Source organism: Stegodyphus dumicola, chromosome 3, assembly GCF_044657685.1.
Source record: "Stegodyphus dumicola isolate Sdum_Otavi_A_Nest chromosome 3, ASM4465768v1".
In the NCBI taxonomy this organism is placed as follows: Eukaryota; Metazoa; Arthropoda; class Arachnida; order Araneae; family Eresidae; genus Stegodyphus; species Stegodyphus dumicola.
In genome coordinates, this window is record NC_140770.1 from 275,893,100 (window position 1) to 275,920,979 (window position 27,880).

The following is a 27,880-nucleotide window of genomic DNA, read 5'->3' on the forward strand; positions in this document are numbered from 1 at the left end:
CTACATAACCTGGCAGCTAATCAACGGGATGACCGAATCACCACCTGTGGTTCCTCGCTATCCCGGTATAAAAACGACCCATTCACGAATCGTGACAGGAGATAAGAAGTGGGTTATGTACCGTAACATAAAGCGTCGTAGGAATGTGTATATGTGTATCTCCTTTCTGATCTGCCTGCATCGACTTCGAAAGCCGAACTTCATCCCAAGAAGGTGTAATTCAGTGTGTGGTGGGACGTGCAGGGAATAATTCATTGGGAGGTCAAGTCACTCAACCAAACCATCACTGCTACAGTCTTCTACTATCTACAGTTAGACAGGCTGCATTCAAATTTGGTAGGAAAGCGGCCAGGTCTCATCAATCGTCATGGTGTTATCCTTCATCATGATAACGCAAGACCACATGCGGCTATCATCACTTGCTAAAAGTTACTCGGCTTCAGTTGGGAGGTTTTACCCCAACCTCCCTATTCTCCTGACTAGACAACAATTGACTATCAGGTATTTCATGCGTTGAACAATTTCTTCAGTCAGAAAATTTGATGGTCATGATGCTGTGAATACTGCCATCCAAGACTTTTTTTGATTCGAATTGACCTTTTTGACCGGAATTTCACCGACTTGGGATTCATCTCCTATCAGAAAGATGGCAAGAGGCTATAGATAACAATGGGGATTATGCACAACAATAGATACTGTTCATTTTGCGTTTATTTGCTGTTCTTTATGGGTAATGAAAAAGGGTAGAACTTTTGCAGTTACCCAATAGTACGTACCCCATTTTGTTTTCACAAAGTAAAGGCATTTTTTTTTTTATTTATTTTTTTTTTTTTAACTCAACATTTTTTTCCAACAGTATGCTAGCCGAATTACGCATATGCTAGAACTTTTATGGAACAAAAGTGCTTAATCATGACGAAGATTAGGTGCGAAATTGGGAAAAAGTGCAGAATCGCCCACTGCTTGCCGCGTTTTTTAAAATTGCACATAAACGATATCCATGTACACGTCGACCTATTTTCACTTAAAAAAAAATCCCAGAATTGCACAAAAATGGCATTGCGCACACTCTTGACTTCATCCATGTACACTGCTTAAGTCCTAGCTAGTAACCTTTATCGCCTTACCAAAATTTCGCCAAACTACCTGTTACCATATTCCAAAGATTAGCCAAAAAAAGTATTGTCTTCATTGCTTCCTGGCCAGTATCAGATTAACTAGAAATTTAATACTAAACTCTGTTTGGATATACTCTGTTTGCCAAAAGGAGTAATTTATGTTTTGCAGTTGTTGTCTGATTTAATTCTAAATTCTTGAGTTATATCATTTTCGTTTTGGAATATGATTTCTTGGTATAGAAAGCAGGCACGGATAACGCCCATACAGTACACGGTAATACCAAGGTGATCAAGCCTATTTTCGGGTTTAAAAACAAAAATATGCATTTTGAACGCTTTTCAAAACCATTGTAAAATGGATTTAAAATGAGAGGAGAAGACTTTTTTTAGGGACGTCTGGATTTAGGTATGTAGCTCGTAGTATGCACATGCATGCACCTCCCTGAATGGTTACAATGGGCTCAGTGAGCTCAGATTTTTATTTTTATATGGTGGTAAATTGCGGATTTTTTGCTTTCAAAAATAATTTAAATATGTTGTTCTTGTATTACGGGTTAAGGATTTTTGCCTTTAGTTAATCGGCATGCACTAAAATTTACAAAGTTTGTTTAAATTATGTATTGAATTTCTTCTATAAATATCGGAAGTAAACATTCCTCTTCATAAGTTAGTTCAATTGCTTTTAACATTTTTTCCTACTCTTATTATTTCTGAATTTCCCATCGTACCAGAATCCTGCAACAATTATTCTCGCTGAAACATTCTTTGCATTCACGAAATCACATGTATAAAATTTTTCTCTTTGTTTGCCGGTAATAAAAATAATTTTTTGTTGTTGTTGTTTCTGTCGTTTAGCAAAACCATCCTTCACCAAGGGTCACAATGTACACTGCACGCACACAAAAAAAGGGGGGCGAACAGTTTTATATCTTCCGTTCTACTGGCCCGATTGACGAAATTCAGATTACGTTTTTCATGTCTTAAAAGCGCGACTTAGGATATGTATTACATTATATTGTTGCGTGCGTGCGTTCGGGTTCGTAATAAATTGAATGCACAAGTCCGATGGAAAGTAAATAAATATTTATCCCAACAAACAAATCCCAATAGTCTTTCAGGGACAAAGCCTCTTTTAAATAAAAATTCTTAAATTTCCTCAGATATTCGTACAATATTGCTATATATGACAATAGTTATCTTTTAGACTACTAAAACGTTCAACAGAATTTAATTCAAAACAGAGAAACTTAGAGAAAGCTAATCCAATTTCGCCGAAAACTTGCTACAGTAAACAACAATAGTTCTCCAAACAACTCAAAATAGCAGTAACCAAGCAGCTGAGAGATGTTCTTTCTCTGGCTTTTTATAGCTTTTTAAATCGGCCGCACGAGCGAATTCCAGCAATTTCTATAAGTAAAAACGGTTGCGGCTACGGCTCGAAGTAATTACGGTTACGGATAGTCAACTAACATTTATTCGAATGAAATATAAATTAAAAGATATATTTATTTATTAAATGTTAAATGCACGTGCTATTGTATTTTTAATTTTTCGGCATAGCTTTCTCTTAATATTCGTCACGCGCTGCACTGCAGGAAGAATAAAAAATTTTAATTTACAGTTCTACTAACATTGTAGAGACATTAGGCATTTTTGGAAGCAGGAGAAATGAAAAATATGTAACCGCCTTCGCCGGGAATCGAACCATGGACCTCTGGAATACCGGCCCAGCGTGTTGAACCACTACACCACAAAGGACGCTAGGGGAGTGAGAGAAATACCTTATATACTCCCCTTTTTAAAAGGCGACTCGGGATTTACGGGACCTAGTCGCCAAATCTTGGGTGCGGAGAATCATCATCCACAACCCTTTTAGCTCGGGCGCCACTTGTAGAGACATTAGGTATTTTTTTGAAAGCAGACAAGATGAAAAATAGCAAACGCCTTTGCCGGGAATCGAACCAATGACCTCTGGAATACCGGCCCAGCGTACTACCGTTACACCACGAAGACACGCTAGGGAAGTGGGAGAAATACCTTATAACATTAGCTATTTATATGCCAAATCCGTAACGATACATATAGGTATTTTGACACAAAATCGGACTTTTTCTGAAATCACATGCCAGTTGTTTTCCTTATTTTGATACTACGACTCAAATTATGCCTAAATATTAAATTTTTAAAATTTGGTGCGAGAAGCCGGCTCAGTGAGATCAGATTTGGTGGTTACGGAGAAATGAAAAAAATTACCTTGGCGCATATTTTTGAGTTTGCGCCAAGAATAAGTCACTTGGCGAATTTCTTAATATATGGCAAACTATTTTCCTTTTTCCATTGGACACGAGAGAGAGGGGAGGTCACATCGTTCCTATTTCAAAAAATTTTAACAAAGTTCCCAAACCCCATTTGATGTTTTGTGGCTTTCAACAAATATGACAAATTTCAAAACGCCAATATATAAATTCCCGTTTATCTTCGGAAATGTTGAATAAAAGAACTTTAATTTTTTGCAGGTATGAAATACATCCACTTTAAGATGATGGTAAAATTTCTATAGGTTGTATTCAAAATTGTTTTCCGAAAAATTTACAAAAAATATTTAAAAGTAAAACTTTAAGAAATAAATCATAAAAATGGGCGAATTTTATTTGGCATGAACCTAAATTTCGAATTCTGGAAGAAAGAATCAAGTAAGTTTAATAAAATAGGGATATTAATAAATATATGTTAAATTCAATTAACATTGAGGAATAAAAATTTTGAGAATAATTTTTTAAAAACTACTCGTGCGATTTTTACAAAACTTGGCACTTTGGTATATGGAAAACCATTAGCATGTGATGTCAGAAAAAGACCGATTTTGTGTCAAAATACCTATATATTAGAACAATGCTATATATAAATATAATACGTATCCTAAGTGGCGCTTTCCAGACAGGAAAATCGCATGTTGAATTTCGCCAATCGGCCTACTGGAACGGAAGATGTAGAACACTACCATTTTTTTCCCCAGTGTACTTCTCTTTATCTCCCGTTAAATGATTTTCATGCAGAGTTCTACAAATAGGTCTGCGTGGAGCCATATACGAGGGCGAAAGCTAGTGAACGTTATCTGTTTTAGCTTTTTAAGTTGTAAAGCTTGGTTTAATTACTTTCTATTCTTGCTACGGATGTGTTTAAAGACTTTGCGATTGATTTCTGTGTTCGTGGATTTTCTCTTGCTGATGACGAATTTACTTGAGAAATATTAGAAACAGTACGTACGTTTATCGAATATTCGTTTGGAGCCTTCTTTCGATGTAGAATCGATGATTGACGGTTTATCTCTTTCCAGTTAATAATGTTGCTTATTTTAAATTTAGATATTCTGATACTATGAATTTTGTAGCATTTTTGTATTATATGATAATTTCTCTTCGGAAAGCGCAAACATATGTCCTTCAATCCACATAGCTTGTTTACACGCGACATTTTGAAATAAGAATTAATTTAAAAATAGCAGAAGATATGTTTACTCCAAAACATTTGCTCATTGTTTGAAGCGAAGGAAGTATTGTAAATGAGAAAAATTTCGATTTTCATAGCGAAATATGTCCGTTTAAATATCTATTTTGACTGTTCCGGATCCATTTAAATTTTGTTTTGCGAAACATATGTACATACTTCCAAAATAAAGGACACTTCCAAAATGAATTGTAAAATGTTTTTTAATGGATTTTTTCGTGACGTCTGTAGGAACCAAATGTATACATGTATGTATATATATATATATATATACAAAATAAAAATATTCATATACATATATATGCAAAATAAAAATATTCATATATATATGCGATTGATATATGTATATATATATAAAGTATTTCACTAAATCTTAAGCATCGAAGAAACGATGCAATTCCTGATTTTGGAGGAGCAACACTTTGCTTCCAATGTGCCAATGTGTTGTGAAGCTTAACTGTTTTAGCATTGTTCCTTTCACCCTTAACAAGAGACGGAATTTTCGGGAAATGTAGAGTTCTCACATATGGATTAGGTAGTAGCCACCAATAAATGGTGACTATCTTTTGATGTAAGATTCGCTTTTGAGGGATTATTTAATTTAACAGACATTCTTGCTTTAATGAAATAGGAAGAAATATTTAATATACATCAACCAAAATGTGGTTACAAAATGTAACCTCTTTGACTTAATTCTATTCTCATATGTACTCTAATATTAATTAATGGATTAAAAATGAGTTTGCTCCAGTATGGGCCTCATCCATTTGCTGTTTCAGATTTCCAATAGTAATTCTTCGAGTAGCAGTTCTTGCTTAGGGCTGATATGCATATTTGGGATATCTTTTATGATCTCTGCTGTCACACTTCTGGTGCATCCTCCCATCTGGCGCAGATAATCAACACGACGAGCCACTTCTATAATGGCATTCTTGACTGTATTGCCACATGGTGAAGCAGCGTCAGCGGCACAAGTAACTTCATAAGCGTAGAGCCTGAGGAAAGAACAGCATATTAATTAAAACGTAACCGTAACTCTGCAAAAACTTATATGACTGTCTATAGTTAAACTGAGGACGGTAAAAAGGGCCGTAACCTCAGAAATGATAAATATATACATGAGTTATATTACTAATAACTTTGTGGCGAAAATTGATGATATAAGATTGATATAAAAATTAAATAATAAGAGTGGAAAATGTCTGTCTATGGTTTCATATGCAAGTTATTGCGTAAATGTTGTCTTTATCTGTTTTTGGTGCTTATTTTTCCGTGAAATGAAGTAAAAGATGAAATGTTCTAATGTATAATATTTTTGGAAGATTTTGGTGGCGACTCAAAGATATTTTAAAGTATAGATTGGTTATGGTTATGCGCCACTGACCAGGCTCCCGACCTAATGTAAAACCGAACGGAATGATGCCTGATGAGTGGGAAAAAACAACAAGCACAGTTTGGTATAAGAATGCGATCCTCGCAAATACGCCTTTCACTGACTTTATTAGAAACTGGACGCCGCACCTCAACGATGGAGAAGAACCAATGGCGCCCATCATCTTATAAGGTACTTTTTCCCTCCTTTCTGCATGCTTCGTGGTATAACGGTAGCACAAACGGCACGTATAGAGAGGTCCAGTTTCGAGTCCCGGCGAGGCCATTACTCATTTTTCACGTCTCCTGATTCCCAGTTGCCCTTTAAAAGGGGGAGTATATAAGGTACTTTCTCCGTCCTTTTTGCATGCCTTCGTGCTGTAATTAGGGCACACTTGGCGCGTATCGAGAGGTCTAGGTTCGAGTCCCGGCGAGGGCATTGCTCATTTTTCACATCTCCTGCATTAAAATAACCTAATGACTTTGTCCGCCATAATAGGAAATGACAATACGTTTCCTTTTGTTCGCTTAGTGGTTCAAGGAAGAAGGACTGTGCAGATATTGTGGAGATGTTTTAATGTGTGTGTAATATCACAAGGGCTTTCTGAGTGACGCTGGCTGGTAAACACTGGCTACGCATAACGCGCAAATTTATTTCTGTGATATATATTTATAGGGCTTCGGTTGAGGTAAAGTGTTTGTAAATTAGCTAAAAAGGTAAAGTATTCGTAAAGAAGGTTGCAAATGCAACGCAACATCATTGCGCAAAAGAGCTGTAAAAGTTTGGAAGACGTATGCCGGAAAATTTCGATAAAGGCAAAAATTGAGAAACAAAATGATGAATATATTGAACACATTCTGTCTAAACTCAATTTTCATGGTCATATTATGCATTCATTTGGCAATATTTCGATAATAAATAAACAATTAACAAAATAATGTTTATGGCATTCCTTGCGCCAAACCTGTAGTTAGATTTATACTAATTTAACCGTTACTTTACCTCAAAATTTCAGATTTCTTTAATTATGATTGCTTTAAAATAAGCCATTTTTAGTTTTTGTTTGTTCATTGCTTAGATATTGATGCAATTTATAGTATTTTAACCTCAGTTGATTGTAAGAAACCATTGCAAAATATAAAACTGCTTAAAACATTTCTACTGTGCATCTCTTCTATGTTATACTTTTAATAATAAGGAATATACCGTATTCTCTCGAATATAAGTTTCATTATTTTTGACGAAAAGGCAGTTCAACATTTAGCAGTGCGTCTTATATACACGATTTATTACAAATAGTACTTCGGAACATATAGCTACACAATTACGTGTGCAACACTGTAGAGTGCTTTTAACGATTGAGGGCAAAACCCATTCTTGTTGGATGAACGTTACATAGGATTATACAGATTGTATGTGATATCGGTAACAGCGATAGTGATACTGGTAGGGCAGGCAAGTACCCTACAAAACTGAATAAGTAAATAATAATAAATGCATTTTTTTAATTTTAAATTTCCTATTCTTTTCCATTTAGACACACTTGACTGTTTCCCTTTGTTAAAAATAATACACATCTTCATTTATAAATTGTTGTAAAAGTGCGAACGAGTTTTAATCAAAGAGAAATTATATTGTTTTTAGTTTAAATATAAGCGGAGAACGATTATGAAATGCAAATGATGGTCTTGCAATATATTCATTTTTTGCACAGGTTAGTGACATCCAAAAGTGATGTTAGTGACATTAGACATCCAAAACTATATGTCAAAAATGTAGACACAAGTAAAGGAGATCTGAATAAACAGATTTCGTATAGGAATATGTGTGCAGTAATGCCGCATTAGAGCGCTAACACTGAAAGAAGTATGAATCGCAGGAAATTGAAATGACAAGTAAAAACAAAAGAAAAATAAATTATTAACAGTTTACAATAGGTGCTCGAAAGAGGGGCCACCAACAGCGATATAAGTTTCACAGTGGCGCATGGATTAGCTTACATTAGAATAGACATCAGGCATGTCGAGCGCATGCCCAGCAGCAACAGACAAGCGAGCAACAAGATCTTCTGCAGATGTAACGGGACTCCCGTATACGAGGCCTTTAATATTGTTAAGAAATGTACAGGCGCGGTAAGATGGCTTCCCCGCAAAGCAGTTTTAGGGTTGACATAAAATAGAAGGAAGGGAGGGTTTCCAAATTTAGCGAGAAATCGCCCATTTGGCGACAAAATCGGCGATATGCCATGGACTGATGGAGAACCTTCTGGAACGAATTCTTACAGGTTTAGCCCAGACTGTTCTCGCACACACGCCAAAAGCTATATAAACGCTGCTGGTCCGCAGTCAGTTAGTTTGTGTGCCTCGTCTAGAGTGCGAGTTAGTTCGTATCGAGTTGGTATCTCATCTAGCGAGTCAATCCCTGCGGAGTCGATCGAGTTGACAGCCGGCCAGCGAGTGCCGAGTGGTCGTCGAGTGCACCGAAGGAGTCTCGTGGTGTATCGCGGTTAGTGCATCGTTGAGAGAGCGTGTTGAGCTCCGGGAACGACTGAACCGAAGAGTCGGGAGCCGTGCTCCGTGCGTCGTCGAGTGCATCGCGAGTTGTAGCGGGGAGAGTCTCGAGAGTACGTGGAGTTCCGAGAACGACTAACCAGACTCGGGAGCTGTACTCTAGTGCTTTGCCGAGAAGCTGTCTCCACCGTGATAGCCTGATAACCTAGAAGCTTTGTCGGTGATCGTGTCAGCGTGTTTTTAGTAGTTCATTGACGACTGTAAACGTATTTTGGAGCTGTCCTGACAATACTTGCCAATAAAGTGTGTTTCGATACTTCATCAAGTAATGTCTTCGTTATTCACTCCAAATCTATGAACCCTGTACGAACGTGAAGGAAGAGAAAAACGTAACAATTGATATCATAGAAAAACGTAACAATATAGTCCCAAAAGAAGAAATCCAAACAGGTTAAATCAGGAGATCGCGGTGACAAGGGAAGTGGTCTGCCCCGTCCTATCCAATGCTAGTCGTAGACAGCGTCCAGGTGACGGCTGACGTTCCGGCTGAAGTGAGTTACAGCTCTATCGTGTTGGAACCACATTCGTCTGAGAATAGCTGGAGGAACATCGACCAAAAGTTCAGGTAAAACCTCTCTGTAGATTCTTCTTGTACATTCTTTGAGCAGTTAATCCATTTCTATTGTGCAGCCCCATACATGAAATGCATGTCGGCATTGGCGTAACAATGGATGCTGTTCGAGATCCGTGATGGAAATGATGAATCCAAAGGCGCTTTTATACGTCACACTCATTAGTGCTCTCTATCGGCTCAACGTGGCTTTACCGCACACAGATTCCTATACGAAATCGGATTATTTAAGGTCCCCTCTAATTTTTGATGTATAGTTTTGAACCACCCTGTATTTTCTTCCGATTACACACGGTTTCGGAAAATAGTATTTTAAAATTTTAGAAGATAGCAAAATAATGCTGCATCACCGAACATAGTTTTATTTCGGCTTTTTATGTACATTATTTGAACATATTCAGTTATGTGATGAATGAGTAGTATGAACATAAAGTATGCACATAAAATTACATTGCATAATATGAATCACATATTCGTCTTTATTGCTTAGCATATCATTGCATAATTTAAAGCACAAATTATTCATATATTCTTCTTTGCAATAAAAAAAAATTGAATGAGAATAGAAAACATCCCTAACAAACACAAACACTAGTAATAACTCTTATGAAAATCCTTAAAATCAAAATAAATTCACGAATCGTAATAATAATTACATATAATAGTATTTCAAATTGTATTGCGTGGAATAAACAATGAGGACATATTCGCATGCCGGATTTTGGTATACATTCAATCTAATTAATCTTATGCATTATATAGATGATTTTTAATTTCAGTGAGGTGAAAGCAGTAAAAATGCATGATTAGAAAAAAGTAAATGTACTTACATGCAGTTGAGTTTTGACCACTGCTCTTCGGTAAAATGCTCGTTAACTGGAGTATAATGGGAATTTCTGTATGAACGAGCCACTCTTCTTATTTTTCCTTTTAAGCATCCCTCCCTTACACGTTCCTTGATGCATCCAATATTCCTTGCAAGAGCTATTGATCAGGAAAATCCTATTAAATATATATTACTTAAATCTTTAAAAAATACTATTTGTATACTTCAGGGTCACACTTCATAGAAGAAATAAAAATTTCAAAATAAAAAATTAAGAAAACATGCAGTTTGGCCTGCAAGATTCCACTTCAAAGCCTGAAGTACTTTTAAGATAAAGAACAGTTTAACTATTGCAACTGTACACTGCTCAAAAAAAAAAAAAAAAAAAAAAAAAAAAAAAAAAAAAATGAAAAAAATGGGACAGTGCTATATCTCCCGTTCTACTGGGCCGATTGACAAAATTCAAACTACGTTTTTCATGTCTCGAAAGCGCGACTTAGGATGTATATTAGATTTATATATAGTACTATTCTAACATAGGTATTTTGACACAAAATCGGACTTTTTCTGAAATAGCATAGCAATTTTTTTACATATTTCGATTCTACGACTCAAATTATGCCAGAATACCAAGTTTTGTAAAAATCGTACGAATAGTTTTTAAAATATTAGCTCTCAAAATTTTAGCTCCTCAATGTTAATTGAATTTGGCAAATATTTATTAATATCTCTTTTTTTATTAAACATTTTTGATTTTTTCTCTCACATTTCGAAATTTTGGTTCATTCCAAATAAAATTTACCCATTTTTTGCGTTTTATTTTTAAAATTTCTATTTTTAAATAATTTCTATAGATTTTTCGAATAAAATTTTGAATTATAACCTATAAAACGTTTACCATCATCTTAAAGTAGGTGTATTTTTAAGCATATCTGCAAAAAATTTTTTTATTCAAAATTTTCTAAGATATACACGAATTTACATAATTTCGCGTTTTGAAATTTGACACCTTTTTTTGAGCGATAATAACGCCAAATGTGGTCTATGGATTTTTGTTACACTGAATTGCCACAGCTATTTTTAACCAATAAACTTCAAGTAAAATTTTACGAAGAATTAATTATATGACATTTTTTCCCTCAATGATGCATAATAAATATTTATTAATACTATATGAAAGACTATTTTTTTAAATTATAGATGATATTATTCAAATTTTTAACTAACTTTTTTAAATTTCTCTCGTATCTTTTCTTTTTTTAAAAAATTTAAGAGTAAGTTTTTGTAAGAGTAAATTTTTACCTTCGGCGTTTTATCGTCTGCTACTTTACTTCGTTTAAATCGAATTGTCTAAAACTGAGAATTTTCGTTTGATATTTATTTGAATTTTATGACATTAACTGCATAATTTATTTCTAAACAAACTGTTCCTTTTGAAGTGGCTGAAAGAGCGGCTGATACTATTATCCATATTTTTAAAGCACAATATATTTTTATAGAAACATAATATTTAGAATAATCATTTTTTATAAAAGTCAAATTATGATATAAACATACAACCCTCTAGAGACTGAATTAATGGAAGTTCAATGGTTATGTAGAAATGATCTGCAGCTACTTAATGGCTGGATAAGTCAGCAGATTCTGTGGACAAGTAAGAATAATTATATAAACGACACCAACATTCTGGATTCAATAAACAACGAGGAGAAAACACTTGGACGAGTGCACCAGCAAATACCATCAATTGAGCTTGTGTTAACAGAAAAGACAAAACGATATCATTGCAGATTAAAGTGAAGAGCGACTGGTTTTAAACTATATGGTTGTGTAAATTACGTTATAGAACATCATATCGTATCATAAATGGTGAATCCAATGATTTCCTCAGTCGAATTATTTGAAGATTCAGGAGTTTATCCAGTGATGTATGTGGATGTCACTTAAAGATGTTTTTTTTCCCTTCCTGATGAAACAGCGGCCGAGCGGTAAAGTCGCTGAACACTGGTAGTTCGGTCCGAGGTTTGAATCCCGCGAACGGGCTGGCTGCATGGGCGTTTTCGTGGTTTTCCCCATGTGTAACGTGTATGCGAGCCAGTTTCCCTTAGAAAGTCCTCCAGGAAGGTATCCCTCCCCTTAGGCAGATAGCCGTAGTGTGCTTTGTCATAATAAAATAAGCCAAAACCTTTTGATGAAACCAGTCTTTCCTTTCATCTCATAGCTTCAAAATGTTTAGCCTCTAAAGACTGATAAAGGCTCTGACGAAATACTTCTTGAAGAACTTTCTAAGGGAAACCAGCTGTCATACGCGGTACACATGAGAAAATCCACGAAAACGCCCATGCAACCAGCCCGTTTACCGGGGTTCGAACCCCGGAGTGAACTACCAGTGTTCAGCAACTTAACCGCTCGGCCGGTTTTGGGCCTTTATGAAATGGAAGGCGATAACTTTATTTAAAATGATTGTCAGAAATACCAAAATGTTTCGAAAAGTTGGATACTTTTCAATATACTTTCAGAATGCTTAAAGAAAAAGAGAAGAAAAATAAATTTTTTCGTAAAATTTAGTATTCGTATTTTTTAAAATTTAAAACTTTTCAATCTTATGATATTTGATTCTTGCGATTTCAAAAATAAAATATTTGACTAAAATATGAATAACATTTTAAGAAACCAAATGTAGGATAAAATTGTGTAAAGCAATGGGCACAATGATAAAACTGTTTAAAGCAGTGTATGCAAGTCATCCTAAGTTAAAATATCGGTTATACATCTCTCTTATTTATATATATTTTTTCTGAACGGAACATTGAAAGGCGTGTAAAACTGTGCTTTACTGTATTTTCTCCTTTAATATAGTATGCAGTTTTCAAACGCATCGTAGTCTGGGTTACAAAGTATTCTTCCGAAAAAAACGCAGTTCAAATAAATAAAATCAAATTCTGGAAAATTGATATTAATAAATATATTTAAAATGCTCAGTTCGAAGGAATAAATAGAAAATTTTAAAACAATTATCTGAAGAGACAATGCAACACAAACAATTAAAAGTATAAAAATTTAAAAATGACCTAAAATAATAGCTATGACGAAAAATATATATAAAGAAAACTATTTGAAAAAAAAAAATAAACGCTGCACTTTTATTTACGCAGTTCGAGTAGGTAAATAGAAATTTTTAAAACAGTTATTCGAAAAAAAAAAAAAAAAAAAAAAAAAAAAAAAAAAAAAACGTGCAACTTAAACAATTAAAATGAAATTCGAAAAAGAAAAAATTACTTAAAATAATAAGTTATAATTAAAAATATAATATAAAGAATATTATTTGGAAAAAAGGAACGATGGTGACTTTTTTCCCTAAGGAAACTAGGTTGCCATATATTAAGAAGTTCGCCAAGTGAAGTATTCTTGGCGCAAACTGACAAAAAAGTGCCAACATAAATTTGTGAATTTCTCCGTAAATTTCGCTCCAAATTTTACAAACTTTCATATTTAGGCGTAATTTGAGTCGTAGAATCGAAATATGTAAAAAAATTGGTATGTTATTACAGAAAATGTCCGATTTTCTGTCAAAATACCTATGTTAGAATAGTGCTATATATAAATCTAATATATATCCTAAGTCGCGCTTTCGAGACATGAAGAACGCAATTTGAATTTTGTCAATCGGCCCGGTAGATCGGGAGATATAGGACTGTCCCATTTTTTTTTTTTTTTTTTTTTTTTTTTTTTTTTTTTTTTTTTTTTTTTTAGCAGTGTACCTAGTTTAATAATAGTTCTGAAACTCATGATGCAGGAGATAAAATCATATTGTAGCGAAAATTGCTCTTTTCGACCGAGCTCCTCATAGCTTAGCGAAGACGCAGGACTCGAAACGCGAAGGTACCGGGTTCGAAACCCATCAACGGCGAGATGCCTGGTAATAGAGGTTCTTCCTAAGAAGGGGGAAATGTAGCGAAATTTGCTCTTTTTCGAGTCCTGCGTTTTATCCGCTAAGCTATGAGGAGCTCGGTCGAAAAGAGCAATTTTCGATACATTTTTCCTTTCTTAAGCAGCGTCCCGCTGCGATCTGGTCTGGTTTCTTGTAACAGTTCTCCTGGAAATATTGGGCTTTCTTTCATCGTCTAGCTATACGTTTGGATCAAGATAGGGCTTCAATCTCAACACCTGAACGATGTCTTTTGTATTCTGTCTTTATCATCAACCTCTATTTGCGAGTACCCTGCTTTCTGTTGATTACAAGCCACAAGGTAAAAATTAATTAGTATAACCGGGGGTTACTAGCTCCTCTTGTTTTATGTCAGTTATTGTTTCCCTAAAAATACTTTTAAACCTTTTACTTTCTGTGGCCATTTACCATTTTAAAACAAAATCTGTCTTGAAAACCGTGAGGTTACAGAGTATATTATTATTCGGTAATAAATTAATGAATTCCTAAATTTCCCTTCTAAATTCATATATTCATGATTATCATTCAGTTTTAGAGACATAAGAATTTTTAGAAGCAGGCAAGATGAAAAATAGCAACCGCCTTCGCCGGGAATCGAACCACGGACCTCTGAAATAACCGCCCAGCGTGCAGAACCACTACACCGCGGAGCCACGCTAGAACGGCAGGAGAAATACCTTATACAGTATAGTATGAATTTAAGTCGTCTGAAGATTTTTGCATGTGTTTATAAATTAATAATTATTATGACTTAATTCTGTAAGATCATTTATTTTCACTGGATAATATGAATATGATACTCGCAACAGATCTTCCTTAGTAAACTGGTAGCACTTTGCAAGTTGGCAAGAATAGAAGATTTACTAAATAGTACACAAATTATTTTTGTGCAGAAATAAATTAATTTTATTTTTCTTCAAACCACTCCGTCCTTTTTGCATGCCCTCGTGGTGTAATTGAAAGCATACTCGACGCGTATTCAAGAGGTCCAGGGTTCGAGTCCCAGCGAGGGTTTTGCATATGTTTCAAGTCTCCTGCTTCAAAACAGCCTAATGATTCTAGAGTGGCACCAGAACTAAGAGGAGGCGGGCGATAATTCGTCACTACCAGGATTTGGCAAATGGGTCCCTTAATCCCCAGGAGTCCAAATCAATTTGAGCCCGCGCGAGGCTACTGCACATGCTTTACGTCTCTTGCTTTAGTAAAAATTGAAAGATATATGCCTGGGGCTTGATTTTTAAATTTAGAATTACGGGAATCATAATCGGAAAAGACAATCAAAACTAAATGAATAAAATAACTAACAAGGTATTAAAAATAATTAAATTAATAGAATAACTATAATTAAAGAGATAAATAAACATTGAACAAATTAAATTAATGATAAACAGTTAAATAATAAAATAAAATATTTGACCTCGTTTTTATTTGGGGAATCTGTCAGGAATTACTAAAACTAAAACAAATCCCTCGGACTCCCACTGAATTGCAGCCTTTGAATTTTCAATATAATGTACAGTTTCAAGAAATATTAGAACGAAAGTTAAATCGTTTTCCAGCTCATGGATAATAGAAAGTGAATGGTTAAATCATGGCGAATGAGAATAGGAAAAAGTACCGGGAAAACGGCGATATGACCTAAATTTGTAAGTGAAGACCATTTTAGATTCATTAACAACTAAAATATGTCGATTCAATATAATAATTGCAAAATTTTATAAGGTATTTTCTTCCCCTGTCCAGCATGCCCTCATTTAGTAACGGTATCACACATGGCGCCTATTCGAGAGGTCAAGGGTCTAGTTCCAGCGAGGACATTACTCATTGTTCATGTCTCCTGCTTCAAAATAATTTAATGATTCTTCAGTGCCTCTTGCATTAAAGGATGGTAGACATTAATTCGTCATCACCAGGATTTGGCGATTGGTTCCCTGAATCCCGAGTCGCTCTTTGAAAGGGGCACTTTCTCCTTCCTTCCAGCATGCATTCGTGGTGTGACGGTAGCACACTCGACGCGTCTTCGAGAGGTGCAGGCTTGGGTCCCGGAGAGGATATTCCTCATTTTTCATGCCGCCTGCGTCAAAGTAACCTAATGCGTCTACGACGTGTTAAAAAAAAACTTTCATTCTTAATCAATTTTGCGAGCATTATCGTTATGGTTTCACCTTGAAGCCAAGATGCGTTTTTAAAATGCGTAAAATGTGTAATATGCGCTTTGACTTGCTCAATATTTCGAAACAGTATTCCAGGCTTAAAAATGTCTACAGATCGCAACAAGAGATCTCACCGATAATATTTTAACTAGGTTTTAATAACTCAAAGAAATGCAGGAAATATTCCTTGAAGCATAGAACGGAATTGCTTTTGTGGTAGAGTTCTCGTTTAGCTATAAATTAAAGTGACAAGATACGTTTGATCCGATGAAAGCGGTTGAATTTTGTGTTTTTTGTTGATGTTAACGTTGATGTAACGTATAAGTCTATTTCTCATGTGTAGTCACAGTTAAGTTGTAGAGACATTAGGTATTTTGGAAGCAGGAAAGATGAAAAATTAACATCGCTTTCGCCAGGAATCGAACGCGGACCTATGGAATACCGACCTAGGGGGCAAACCACTACACGACGAAGGCACGCTAAGAAAGCGGGAGAAATACCTTATACAGTAAGGACATGTTCTTTCTCTTTGTTTCACTGCAGAGTATTGCAAACGGAAGATAATTAGGTCTGGTTGTCAGCTAAGAAGTAATGAGGTAACCAAACTATGCCTATAGACGTTTTCCAGTTTTGTAGAGATATTTTCGCGAGGTTGACCGTGATGTTGGAAGGTGGTTGTTTAATTCTGCGATGTTCTGAAGAGATTTTCTTAAGCATTAGAGAGTAGTGTGCCGCAACCTAACTTCTCTAGTCTTCTATTCCAAATTTATTAAGGTGCAGGTAGGGGGGTCCCAGAAATTAACCACTGGTTGTATAGATATAGTTCCAAAGCACTAGCGGTGAGAGATCAACCTGAGAGGGGTGCTTTCAAAGGGTCTGTCCCCTCTTCCCCAGCTACCAACCTCTGGAAAGATCTTTCGGTTCGCTTTTGAATGCCCCCTTGCTGCACAGGCATACTATTTTACATATCAGTTCCTTATGTACTTACAAAAAGTCATGCTTTCTCCGAGATTCGAACTCGGACCCAGTAGCATACACTAGCAAAAAGGTCTCGAACTTTCCGTCAGGCTTCTTCACTAGGCCATATTGAAAGGAGAGTAAATGTTTATTTGTTAGCTCAAGACTATTATTTCACTTTGCTAGAGCAGTACTGCTTAGTGTTGCATTATCAAAATAATTTTATTTAAAAATATTGTCCTTTTTTTTCTAAATAGTTCTCATTTTTAAATTCAGCACTACGTATGCTCATTATTTTTATTTATTTTGTAGGGATTTATATTAATTTTAAACAACCAATTCAATTTAATTTTACGTTCTTTCCTATAAGCGCACATTCCCCTAATTGTCAATGCTAGAATATATAAATTTGGTAGCGCGTGTGAAGGAATGCAAATTCTACCTCGAGGAAAAAAAGCTTAAATACTGAGTTTATAAGGTATTTCTCCCATTTCCCTAGCGTGCCTTCAGCACGCTGGGCCGGTATTCCAGAGATCCGTGGTTCGATTCCCGGCGAAGGCGGTTGCATATTTTTCATCTTTTCTGCTTCCAATTAACCTAATGACTCTGGAAATTATACAGGGAAATGAGAGAGTTTCGAGCAATCGCCGTCACCTCTGTAGCGTGAACTTCAATTTCTGCATTTAGTGCTGGTTTACGTGGCATAACAGCAATTAGTTTTTTTCCCACTAGATTTCGACGCGCTTTTAAGTAATACATGTTTGTGAGCCCTGGAGCGTGTTTTCTACTACTTGTTGGTATCTTCGAATTTTTATTTTAGTTCTTGTGATTTGAGTTACCGTCCGAGTGAGGCGTCGTGGTGTGTTAGGTTACAGCCGAAAACATCGCGGCAAAAACATCGCGGACGAAAACGTCGCGGAGAAAACAACGCAAGGCAAAAACGTCGTGCTACAAAACATCGTGGGAGAAAACATCGCAAAGAGAAAACATCGCAGTTCTAAAACATCGTGGTACAAACCATCGTCGTCGAAAATAAAGCGGTTCAAAAACTTCGTCGTCGAAAACATCGTGGTAAAAAATAAAGTGTCTACAAATCATCGCATGACGATAACATCGCAGACATGCTTTTTTCAGGTTTAATAATTGTAAATGGATATTCCCATAATAATTTGTGAGCGCAAGATGTAAGGATAATTTTTACTTTCACATTTTTTTTATAAAAAGATAAAATTTTGCTGAGAAAAAATTAAAACTTAAGCATAGAAAATTAATGCAACTAATAGAATTTTAAAGCGACATAGTTAACTAAAAAAGGCCATTAATAAATCATTTTTTATAAAGTTTTTACTGGTAATTTTTCATGAAAAGTATAATCTATAAGTTGCATTTAATTTTCTATGCTTAAGTTTCATTCTTGCTTTTTTAAGCAAAAATTTATTAATTAATAAAAAAATGTAAAAGTAAAAATTATCCTTCTTCACATCTTGCGCTCAAAAATCATTAAGGGAATATTCATTTACAATTATTAAAACCTGAAAAAAGCATGTCTGCGATGTTATCGTCATGCGATGATTTGTAGACACTTTATTTTTTACCGCGATATTTTCGACGACGATGTTCTTAAACTGCGAAGTTTTTGAGCCGCTTTATTTTCGACGAAGATGTGTTGTATCACGATGTTTTCTCTTTGCGATGTTTTCTCCCACGATGTTTTGTAGCACGACGTTTTTGCCTTGCGTTGTTTTCTCTGCGACGTTTTCTTTCGCGATGTTTTTGCCGCGATGTTATCGGCGGATACCGGTGTGTTAGCGTCAGGTTGACGCAGGGGGAATTATAGGGTACTTTTAACCCTTTTCCTGTGTAGCTCCTACACCTACAGTTGTCACTTAGAAGATAGACAAGTGGTTCATACAATTTATTTATTAATTTTGTTCATTATTCTCATAATCCTTTCTTTTTCATATAGCGATACTCTGATGCTCACAGATTGGGCATGTTGGTCTAAATTTTAAAAATGAAGGCAGAAAATGATTAATCAATATTAAGATACGTAATAAATGTGCTTCAAAAAACCTTTATAAACTAAATTTTCTAAAATGTGCTCAACTTTCGTAATTAGATATAATATAATTGATTTGATTAAGAATTATTACTTATAGTTTGTATCAGTTGCAGATATTAAGGCACAAATTACAAAAAACTGAGTGTAATACTCGTATATCGATAAATTAATTAAGCAAAACAATTTCAATCTAAAAGATAAATTGAAGATAAAATTAAAGACCTCATATCTCATAGGAAAACAACTTTTGCCGAGATGTATTGTTTTTAAATGTTCTGATAAAATGTGATGGGAAACTATGGGTAAAAAATTAAAGCTCTAAGCATTGCATGATGGTTGTTTATTTTATATAAAAAAGTACATGAAGGCTACTTTCTTATATAAAGAGATGCTTCGTGGAGCATTTTCTGAGGGAAAATGCCTCCTTCATGTTTGCAAATGTTTGAAATGATGTTCTTCAATGTTTCAGAGAATAATTAATATATTTAAATATTTGAAAAGGATAATTAATATATAAAAATGTTACCTTCATGAAGGCTGGAACCTTTGCGGCAGATATCTTCCAGAACCTCAAGATATGTTGTAATATCTCCAAGCGAGAAGGATTTACATTCTATTGTGTGTTCCTGCATGCAGTTAAACTGTTCCAGGACAATACTGAAAAAAAAAATGGGAACACAATTTTAATTTCAAAATATTGTAGCTTTTTGCGAAATTTTAGAAATCGAATCAGTACCATTTGCATACATGGAAAATTATAAGACAGAATAATAATACATTTTGCGTGATAGTTAAAAGGTTAGGATTATGGCAAAGTGTACGAGGACTATTTACCAACCGCGAGAGAGGCGTTCGTAGTGAATATTTAAACATACTAAATTGTCTGGAGACGTTACTCACAGGGAAATACTCAAAGTCTGCCATATAGTCAACACATTCTTCAGGATTTAATACAGGTCAAACTGCCAGCAATCAGTAAAAATTCCTCTCTGCCGCTGGCAGACCACATGGAAATCATAATGCGGCAGACGTCAATATTTAGCTAATTGGTTACCACTGTATTTGCTTGTAGAATCATTAAGTTATTTTGAAGCGGAAGTAGATGAGAAATTTGCAATGCCTTCGTCGGGACTCGAACCCGGACCTCTCGAATACGCGCCGAATGCGTTAACCGTTACACCACGAATGCATACTGAAAGGAGAGAGAAAATATATATTCCCCCGTTTAAAGGGCGACTAGGGATTAGGGGACCCAACTTCCAAATCTCGGTAGTGAAGAACCGTCATCTACCACCTTTTGGTTCGGGCGCCACTATAGAGACATTGCGATATTTTGGAAACTAGGGATGTGAAAAATGAGCAATGCCGTACCCGGGACTCGAACCTCTCGAATACGAGCCTATGAGGCGATCAGTGACAGATCCGGAATTTTTCTTTTTGGGTAGTCGCCTTAGAGAGGTACTGTTCAATACTAATGTATACTTACTTTCTCAGAAATAGGTGTATATTTGAAAGGCGGTTGTCTTAATGAAATGAAGCCTCATAATATCGTTATTTTATGAGACCACTCTGATCCCCTCTGATGGTGACACATTTCTCAGGAACAAAATTTAATTTCAGTATTTAAAATCACTGATAGTTCTCTACACGACGAAAACTTGGCATTAACTGGAACTGTGGTCAACTGTTTTAAGAATGTTTTCATTGTGTAATCAGTTCTTTCAGGTGTAGTAATTTTTACGCATGTATGAATTTTGCAAACGTAATTGAAAGGTGTTACGAGAGAATTAAAGCCAAAGCTTTTCAAATCATGAGTTTTTTGTGGTCCCTACTTTCAACTATGGTTCACTGCACTGCTTTTAAATATAGACCAAATAAAATTTAGATATTATTTCCTTAAATCATTTATAAATTATTATACTGCAGTAATAGCAATTACTATTTTTACATTAAATTTATCTGTTTGCATAATAAAGCAGGTAAAACTGTTTGTAAACAAATGCGATTGTATGTACTATATTTGATTAGTAGTTTTGATAGAAGACTGTGTGGAAGATTTATTTATAATGCTAAATGTTGCTCTATAAGAATTTGATTTGTTGATACGCCCAAAATGCTCGGATACGTTTTCAATGACGGTATGTTCCGAACGCTCAGTATTTTTTTAATGGTATTTTTAGCCCAAAGGGCGTTAGCCCAGAAGGGCTATTAATTTCGTTTTGGAATTTTGCGTTGATTAATTTTTTGCTTTGATTCACTTTTTAAACTGTTGCCACCTCAAATATGGGCATCTGGAAGCCCTAATTTGGAATTTGTTTTATTATCTATTTCATATTTTGTCAGACATTAAAGAATGTTTGATTAACAAACTCTACGATTTCAAAGCGAGGAATGGCAACACTGTACGGAAAAAAAAAACATTTTTATCTCCAGCGCTGGAGACTATGTATCGGGAATTCTAAAGATATGCTCATTTTAAAATTACTTTGCAATATTGCCGTTGAATTGATTTTTGGTTTAAGTGCGAAGAACGTGATATTTAATAACTAAAGGTAACACATAAAACGTTAAAAAATGCCCCTTTGGAAGTAAATTAAAATTTCAAACCTTTGAGATTTTTTTTAAAATTTTTTTCATAGAGATTTGGTTTTGTTAAATCAGTTATTTACTAAATAATAATTTGATTATTAAGTTAAATCAGTTATTTACTAAATAATTAATTTGATTTAACAAAATTATTTAATTTATTCAATTATTTAAAAAAATTAATTTATTTAAATATAATAAAAGGCGATAATATTGGGTGGCAACAATTTGAAAAGTGATTCACCGTTTATAGGTTTCAACGCAAAATGCCAAATCAAAATTAATCGTCCTTCAGGGCAAATTGTCCCTTTGGACAAATAAATATCTTATATTTCGCCGAATGGCAACAGACTCCAATAAAACGTGAAACAACGCAAAATCATGTTTCGTACTAATAGTTCTTTAGTTCAAATAAATTTATATTATGCAGAGACGTATAAATAAATTTATATTATGCTACAAGGCGTACAAATAAGACGTACGAATAAATTTATATTATGCTAAAATATAGACGTGCAAATAAATTTATATTATGCTACCAAGTTCGACTATTAGACACAAATACTGTAAACACGATATCATTCCTTTTTCGAGCATTCCCTTTCTTTCACCGTCTTTCTTCCTTAATAATTTCTTAGGTCTGAAGCAAAATTTAGGTATTTTCTTCGTCATTAATATTAGTACGTCGCCTGTTTTCTTGGCATTAAGGACGGCATATATTGAAATTCTCCAATGCACTAAAATTTCACAGTTAAAAATATGCTGAGAAATAATTTTTTATAATTAAATTAACTTACGGACAGCTCTCATCGAACTCCTTCTCGTTTTCTGGAAGCTCAGAAAGTTTATAAGCTTCACATGTGCTAGAAGCACTCTTCTGACAATAACTATACTGTTATAGAGCTCCTGGAAAAGAATTAAACAAAAAATGTAAGGTTTGTATTACGTGTAGACAACAATTTTTCTAGTTTGTTTTGTTATATTTTGCTTACAAGTTTAAATTCCCTTAGCTAGAAAACGCCTTTAAATTTACATACAAAGTTCACAGACAGATAAAAATAGGATGCACATATATTAGCTGAATAGAAAATCTTTAACAACTATTCAGTAAAAAAATATTAAGATACTTCTGACAAGGAAAATGACTTATAATAGTATAAAAATTGTTCATTATAAGCAAATATTCTAAATTAAAAATACTATAAAAAATCTGAAAGTTTGCAGATTTTAAGTTACGTTCAAAGGAGCATTTTTTTAGCATTTTGTATGTTGCCTTTACTTCTTAAATATCATATTCTGTGCACTTAAACCATAAAATTCAGTTCAACGGCAATGTTGCAAAATAATTTTAGATTGAGCCTATCTTTAGAATTACAGTCTCACGCGCTGGAGATAAAAATGTTTTTTCTGTACAACGTTGCCATCGTTCGCTTTGAAATCCTTCAGTTTTTTGTGAAAGTTTTTCAAAATATGAAAACGATAATAAAACAAATTCCAAATTTCAAATTTGGGTTTCCAGATGCCCAAATTTGCAGTAGGATTACGTCATTCAAAATTGGATGGCTCTAGGTACCGTTGTTTTATAACAATGCGAGAAACATAATTACATTGATGCAGATTCTTCATTATTTAATTTCTTTAAGTATAACACTGGGTGGCAACGATTTGAAAAGTGATACAGTCTTTTAAATGTTTCGACGCAAAATCCCCAAACGAAATTAAAAGTCCCGAAGAGCAAATTACCTCTTTGGACTAAAAATACAACATTAAAAATGTTATAGAAGCTGTAATTATACGTATTTAAGATTATAAACATAAGGGCATCTGGATGGCATATAAGCCTGCACAATGAAAAAATAACCGGCCAGTTCTTGAAATTGAAAAATTCCGTCTTTCTTTCTTTTTTTTTTTTTTTTTTTTTTTTTAGGGGTGGGGCTTGGATTCAGAGAACTAGCTTTAGATTTTCTTCCATTTCTGAGAGAGACCGCAAGCAAACTAGTGATATTGCATTTCATTCAATGTTTAGGCCAGGGTTTCAAAATTCTTTCCTTGTATCGACTCTTTTTAAAAGAGCTGTTTTTTTAAGAACCCCCCCCCCCCTTATATTTTCCTCTGTAATATAAAACCTTCAATAGAATCATAATTTCTCTCTTTTTTCGCTTAGTAAATTATTGACTTAACAAAAGTTTTTTTTTTTTTTTTTTCTTTTAAGTAAGATTAATTAATAACTTTGTCGATAACAGATTTTAGTCAAATGTTTATTTTTTGCTCTTACTGCATAAAATATTTACATATTTAAAACGTATTATACATTTATATATATATATATATATATATATATATATATATATATATATATATATATATTAAATAATTGGACATTTATGGTTATACAGAGGATGTTTACACATTTTTAGAAAAAATTCAGAACTGTTGAGTTAATATTTAAAATGTAAACAGTATTTTTAAAGTATTCTTTCCTATAGCTTTCCTTCTGGCCTATACGCCTGTGTTGTGATTTTCCTGTCCAGAATGTCCTGGGACAGTGTTTTCCATTCCTCTTCATCTAATTTCCGCAGTTCATCAATCACTTAGAAATTAGTGGTGGGTTTTCTCTGAGAAGCAGATTTTGTCAGGAAACCAAAGGCTCAGAAGTCCATAGCTGAAACATTAGGACACTTTTCAGGGATGCTTACAATGTATATATGCAATACCTGTATCAGTCTTCATTTGATTATAAAATGTAATGGTAATTTTCAAAGTATGACTTATTGCTTTGTCTTGATCAAGTATCATGCTTTGAAAGTCACTGGAATGAAACGGGAGAAAATGGAAGTCAAGAAATGGAATTTCTTCTGTAAATATCGGACATAAAATATCTCTTGATACTGCGTTGAATTCATTTTAACATTTTTTCCCCATTCTTATTATTTTTTATTTCCTTTTGTAACAGAATCCTGCTACATTCGCATTACTAAAACATTCTTTACATTGACGGAACAAGGTTCGTACAATTTTTTACTTTTCGTTTTCGATAATAAATAAATTCCTTTTTTTGTCGCAGGTGAACACATTCTTCATCGAGGTTTGCAACATATTTCGATATATCCTCTTCTAAATAGTTTTCATACAGGGTTAAACGAATGGTTCTGCTTTGAACCAGATGCCTCGGCAAAAACCGGTGATCATTATGACTTTTAGCTTTCTTAAGTTATAAATTTTTCTTTATTATTTTATTTGTTGTTTGTTAGAGATGTGTTTAACACTTAAGAATTTATTTCTGCATTGGAAGATTTTCTCTTTTTATCAACGACTTAACTTTAGAAACAGTAGCTACCTTTCTCGTTTGGTTTCTTGTTTTTAGGTAGGAGTAATGACTGACGATTTTTCTCTTTCCGATTAATAATGTCTCATATTTTGCATTTAAAAATTTTAGTATCATGTATCTCACATCGTTTCTGAATCATAGAACAAAAGTATTTTTCTTCGGAAAGCGCACAAATATGTCCTTCAATCCACAGGTTGTTTATAGGAGTCATTTTGAAAGAAGAATAAACTTAAAAGTAGCAGGTCAAATAATAAGCTATTTCCTAATAGCTTATTCCAAAACATTCGCTCTTTTCTCTTTAATTCTTTATCAAAAGTGTTCTAAAAATCTGTAAACGTCCTCTGTATTTATTTTATATGTTTTCTTCCTTGCTTACTGTTACAGCTTCCTTATTGTTACAGCTTTATATCAATAAATAGTCAATAATTAGTTTTATAAATATATTTTTGTAATTAATAGGTTCTTGATTATGGCGATCAAACCCAGGTACATATTTCTCTCTCGACTGCCAGTCAATCACTTGACCGTCGCTTAAATCCTTTAAGTTTTCTTTGAGCCTTTAGGATTCATTACGGACACAGATGGAAAACTCTTTTTAGACATTGTCTTAAACATGCATACTACAGTTAGTGTTTTATCACTGAAATTACAAATAAATAGCATTGAATACGGAATGTAGTTTATATAATATATGCAAAAAATATAATTCAAACTGCTTCTGAGAAACATTATATCTCGATACAATTATAAGGTAAGATAAGGAACAGCAAAAAGGTACTTGATATGCTACGTCAGAGTCTTAATATTATCGATGTCTCACGCCTTTCCAAAACACAACGGTCTATATTCTTTGATATGCAGGTAAAGGTATACTTACCGGAAACTCACAACTCGATTTCTTCCAAGGTTTTAAACCCATAAACAAGTTTTCGATAAGAAAATCTTGAAGATTCATGCTTTTGTTCGCGCTGGCATTACATTTTATATCGTTTAGTAAACAATTTCTTTAATGCGAGTATTTTTGCTGTATGAAAATCTTTATAAAAATTTGGTAAAATATATACTACATATTTTTCACCATGAAATTGTCAAAAAAACCAGATAAAACGAAAGTTCTCGAAAATTGTTTCGTATCCATTTAAAACGCGAAAAATTTTAAACATGTCAAAGAAATTACATGAATGTTTTTTTTTTTTTTTTAAATTTTTTTTTTTACTTTCGGGTTATAAAATTCTAACTAATTTAAAATTCTACAAGCCGAAAACAAAAAAAGACACATTTACTTCGCTTAAGAATGAACGTGCCTATAGATGTCACAGGAAAATCCCTTTTGAATCCATTTTATCGTACATTTTCGAAAAAAAAGGTAATCCTTTACTCTGTGCATACGTACAGATGCCATGCAAATAAAGATTCTAAACGGATATTTTGGTTGAAATATGATACCGAAATTTTTCTAGATTACAGTACTTTTTCTACTTCGTATAATTAGGTAAAAAACTCAAAAAATAACTTATTCAAATCATTTTATTTACCAGAGCGTTTTCAAAGCAAAGAGATTTTAAAACAGATGATCAGTAGTATATGTGAAAGAAATATAAATTCATTTCTCCAATATTTAGTAACTGATATTTGCAAATAAACTTGAAAAACAGAAGTGTGCGAAATCAAATGTGACCCCTTGTATGCATTTGTCTATTCTATGCTTTGAAAATTATTCAATAATTACTACATAATAGAATAAAACATACTTCAAACACGCATTATTAAAAATAAACAAATTTAATTGATCATTTTAATTCAGAAAGTACTAGAATTTTAAAAACATTTGTCTAGTTCTTTCTCATTATAGGTGAAGTGACCTTTCAGGTAAACGATGCACTTTTTTAAAATTCTTTCTGTTACCATTTTTATAGAAACGAGAGATTAAGTCTGCTTCGCAATTCCAAATATTTAGTTATTAACTAACGTATACCTCACCTGCAGAAGTGACAACTAGAGCGGTTACGATAGGAAGCCACATTTTCATCCAAGACTCCATGAGTGAATAAAATAGTCAGAAAAGATTCTGTATGCTTCTTTATATTTGGGTAACATCAACGCGATTAATTTCTTATGCACGTGTAATTAAAGTTGCGGATATAAGCAATCTATTTCCTCCATGACCTTCTTGCCTTCCGGTATCCATGGAGTATTGCACATCAAGATTTAATAGAATTAGTGGCTATCAGACACTTTTTTCATTAACTCAAAAGGAGTTAGCCCAGAAGAGCTATTAATTTCGTTTTGACATTTTGCGTGGAAAACTTTAAAAGTTCGAACCACTTTTCAAACTGTTGCCACCAAATATTATCGCTCTGTGTTATATTTGAAAAAATTAAATAATGAAGAAGCTGCATAAATGTATGCCTGTTTCTCGCATTGTGATAAAACAACGGTACCTAGAGCTATCCGATTTTGAATAACGTACGTTTCCACCCGAATATGGACATCTGCAAGCCCAAATTTGGAATTTATTTTATTATCTATTTCGTATTTTGTAAAACATTAACAAATTTTTGATTAACAAACTCAAAGATTGCGAACCGAGTAATGGAACAACGGTACCTAGAGCTATCCGATTTTTAATAACGTACGTTTCCACCCGAATATGGACATCTGCAAGCCCAAATTTGGAATTTATTTTATTATCTATTTCGTATTTTGTAAAACATTAACAAATTTTTTATTAACAAACTCAAAGATTTCGAACCGAGTAATGGTAACACTGTATTTAAGAAACATAATCTCTAGCGCGCGAGACTGTGTATCGTTTATTCTACAGATATGCTCTTTTCAAATTATTTTGGGATATCGTTCTTGAATAAAATTGTATGATTTA

At 33.9% G+C, this 27,880-nt stretch overlaps 1 protein-coding gene across 1 annotated transcript; it reads right to left on the reverse strand.

The window, feature by feature from the left end:
- Positions 1–4,818: 4,818 nt before the first annotated feature.
- Positions 4,819–27,788, reverse strand: LOC118202867 (uncharacterized). The gene is made up of 5 exons (XM_035375075.2): positions 26,980–27,788; positions 22,469–22,577; positions 19,612–19,742; positions 9,969–10,122; positions 4,819–5,620 (listed from the first exon to the last, which is right to left on the reverse strand). The coding sequence occupies exons 3-5, from the start codon at positions 19,715–19,717 to the stop codon at positions 5,401–5,403; spliced, it is 480 nt and encodes a 159-aa protein (XP_035230966.2). The 5' UTR covers positions 19,718–19,742; positions 22,469–22,577; positions 26,980–27,788; the 3' UTR covers positions 4,819–5,400.
- Between the last annotated feature and the right edge of the window lie 92 nt (positions 27,789–27,880).

Bases quoted from the DNA above. Each gene is read 5' to 3' on its own strand.
- LOC118202867 (XM_035375075.2), bottom strand. From the start codon at position 19,717: ATGCAGGAACACACAATAGAATGTAAATCCTTCTCGCTTGGAGATATT. The intron at 10,123-19,611 runs GTAACATTTTTA...CCTGATCAATAG, and splicing joins AGGTTCCAGCCTTCATGAAG to CTCTTGCAAGGAATATTGGA. The intron at 5,621-9,968 runs GTAAGTACATTT...TTCTTTCCTCAG, and splicing joins TGGTCAAAACTCAACTGCAT to GCTCTACGCTTATGAAGTTA.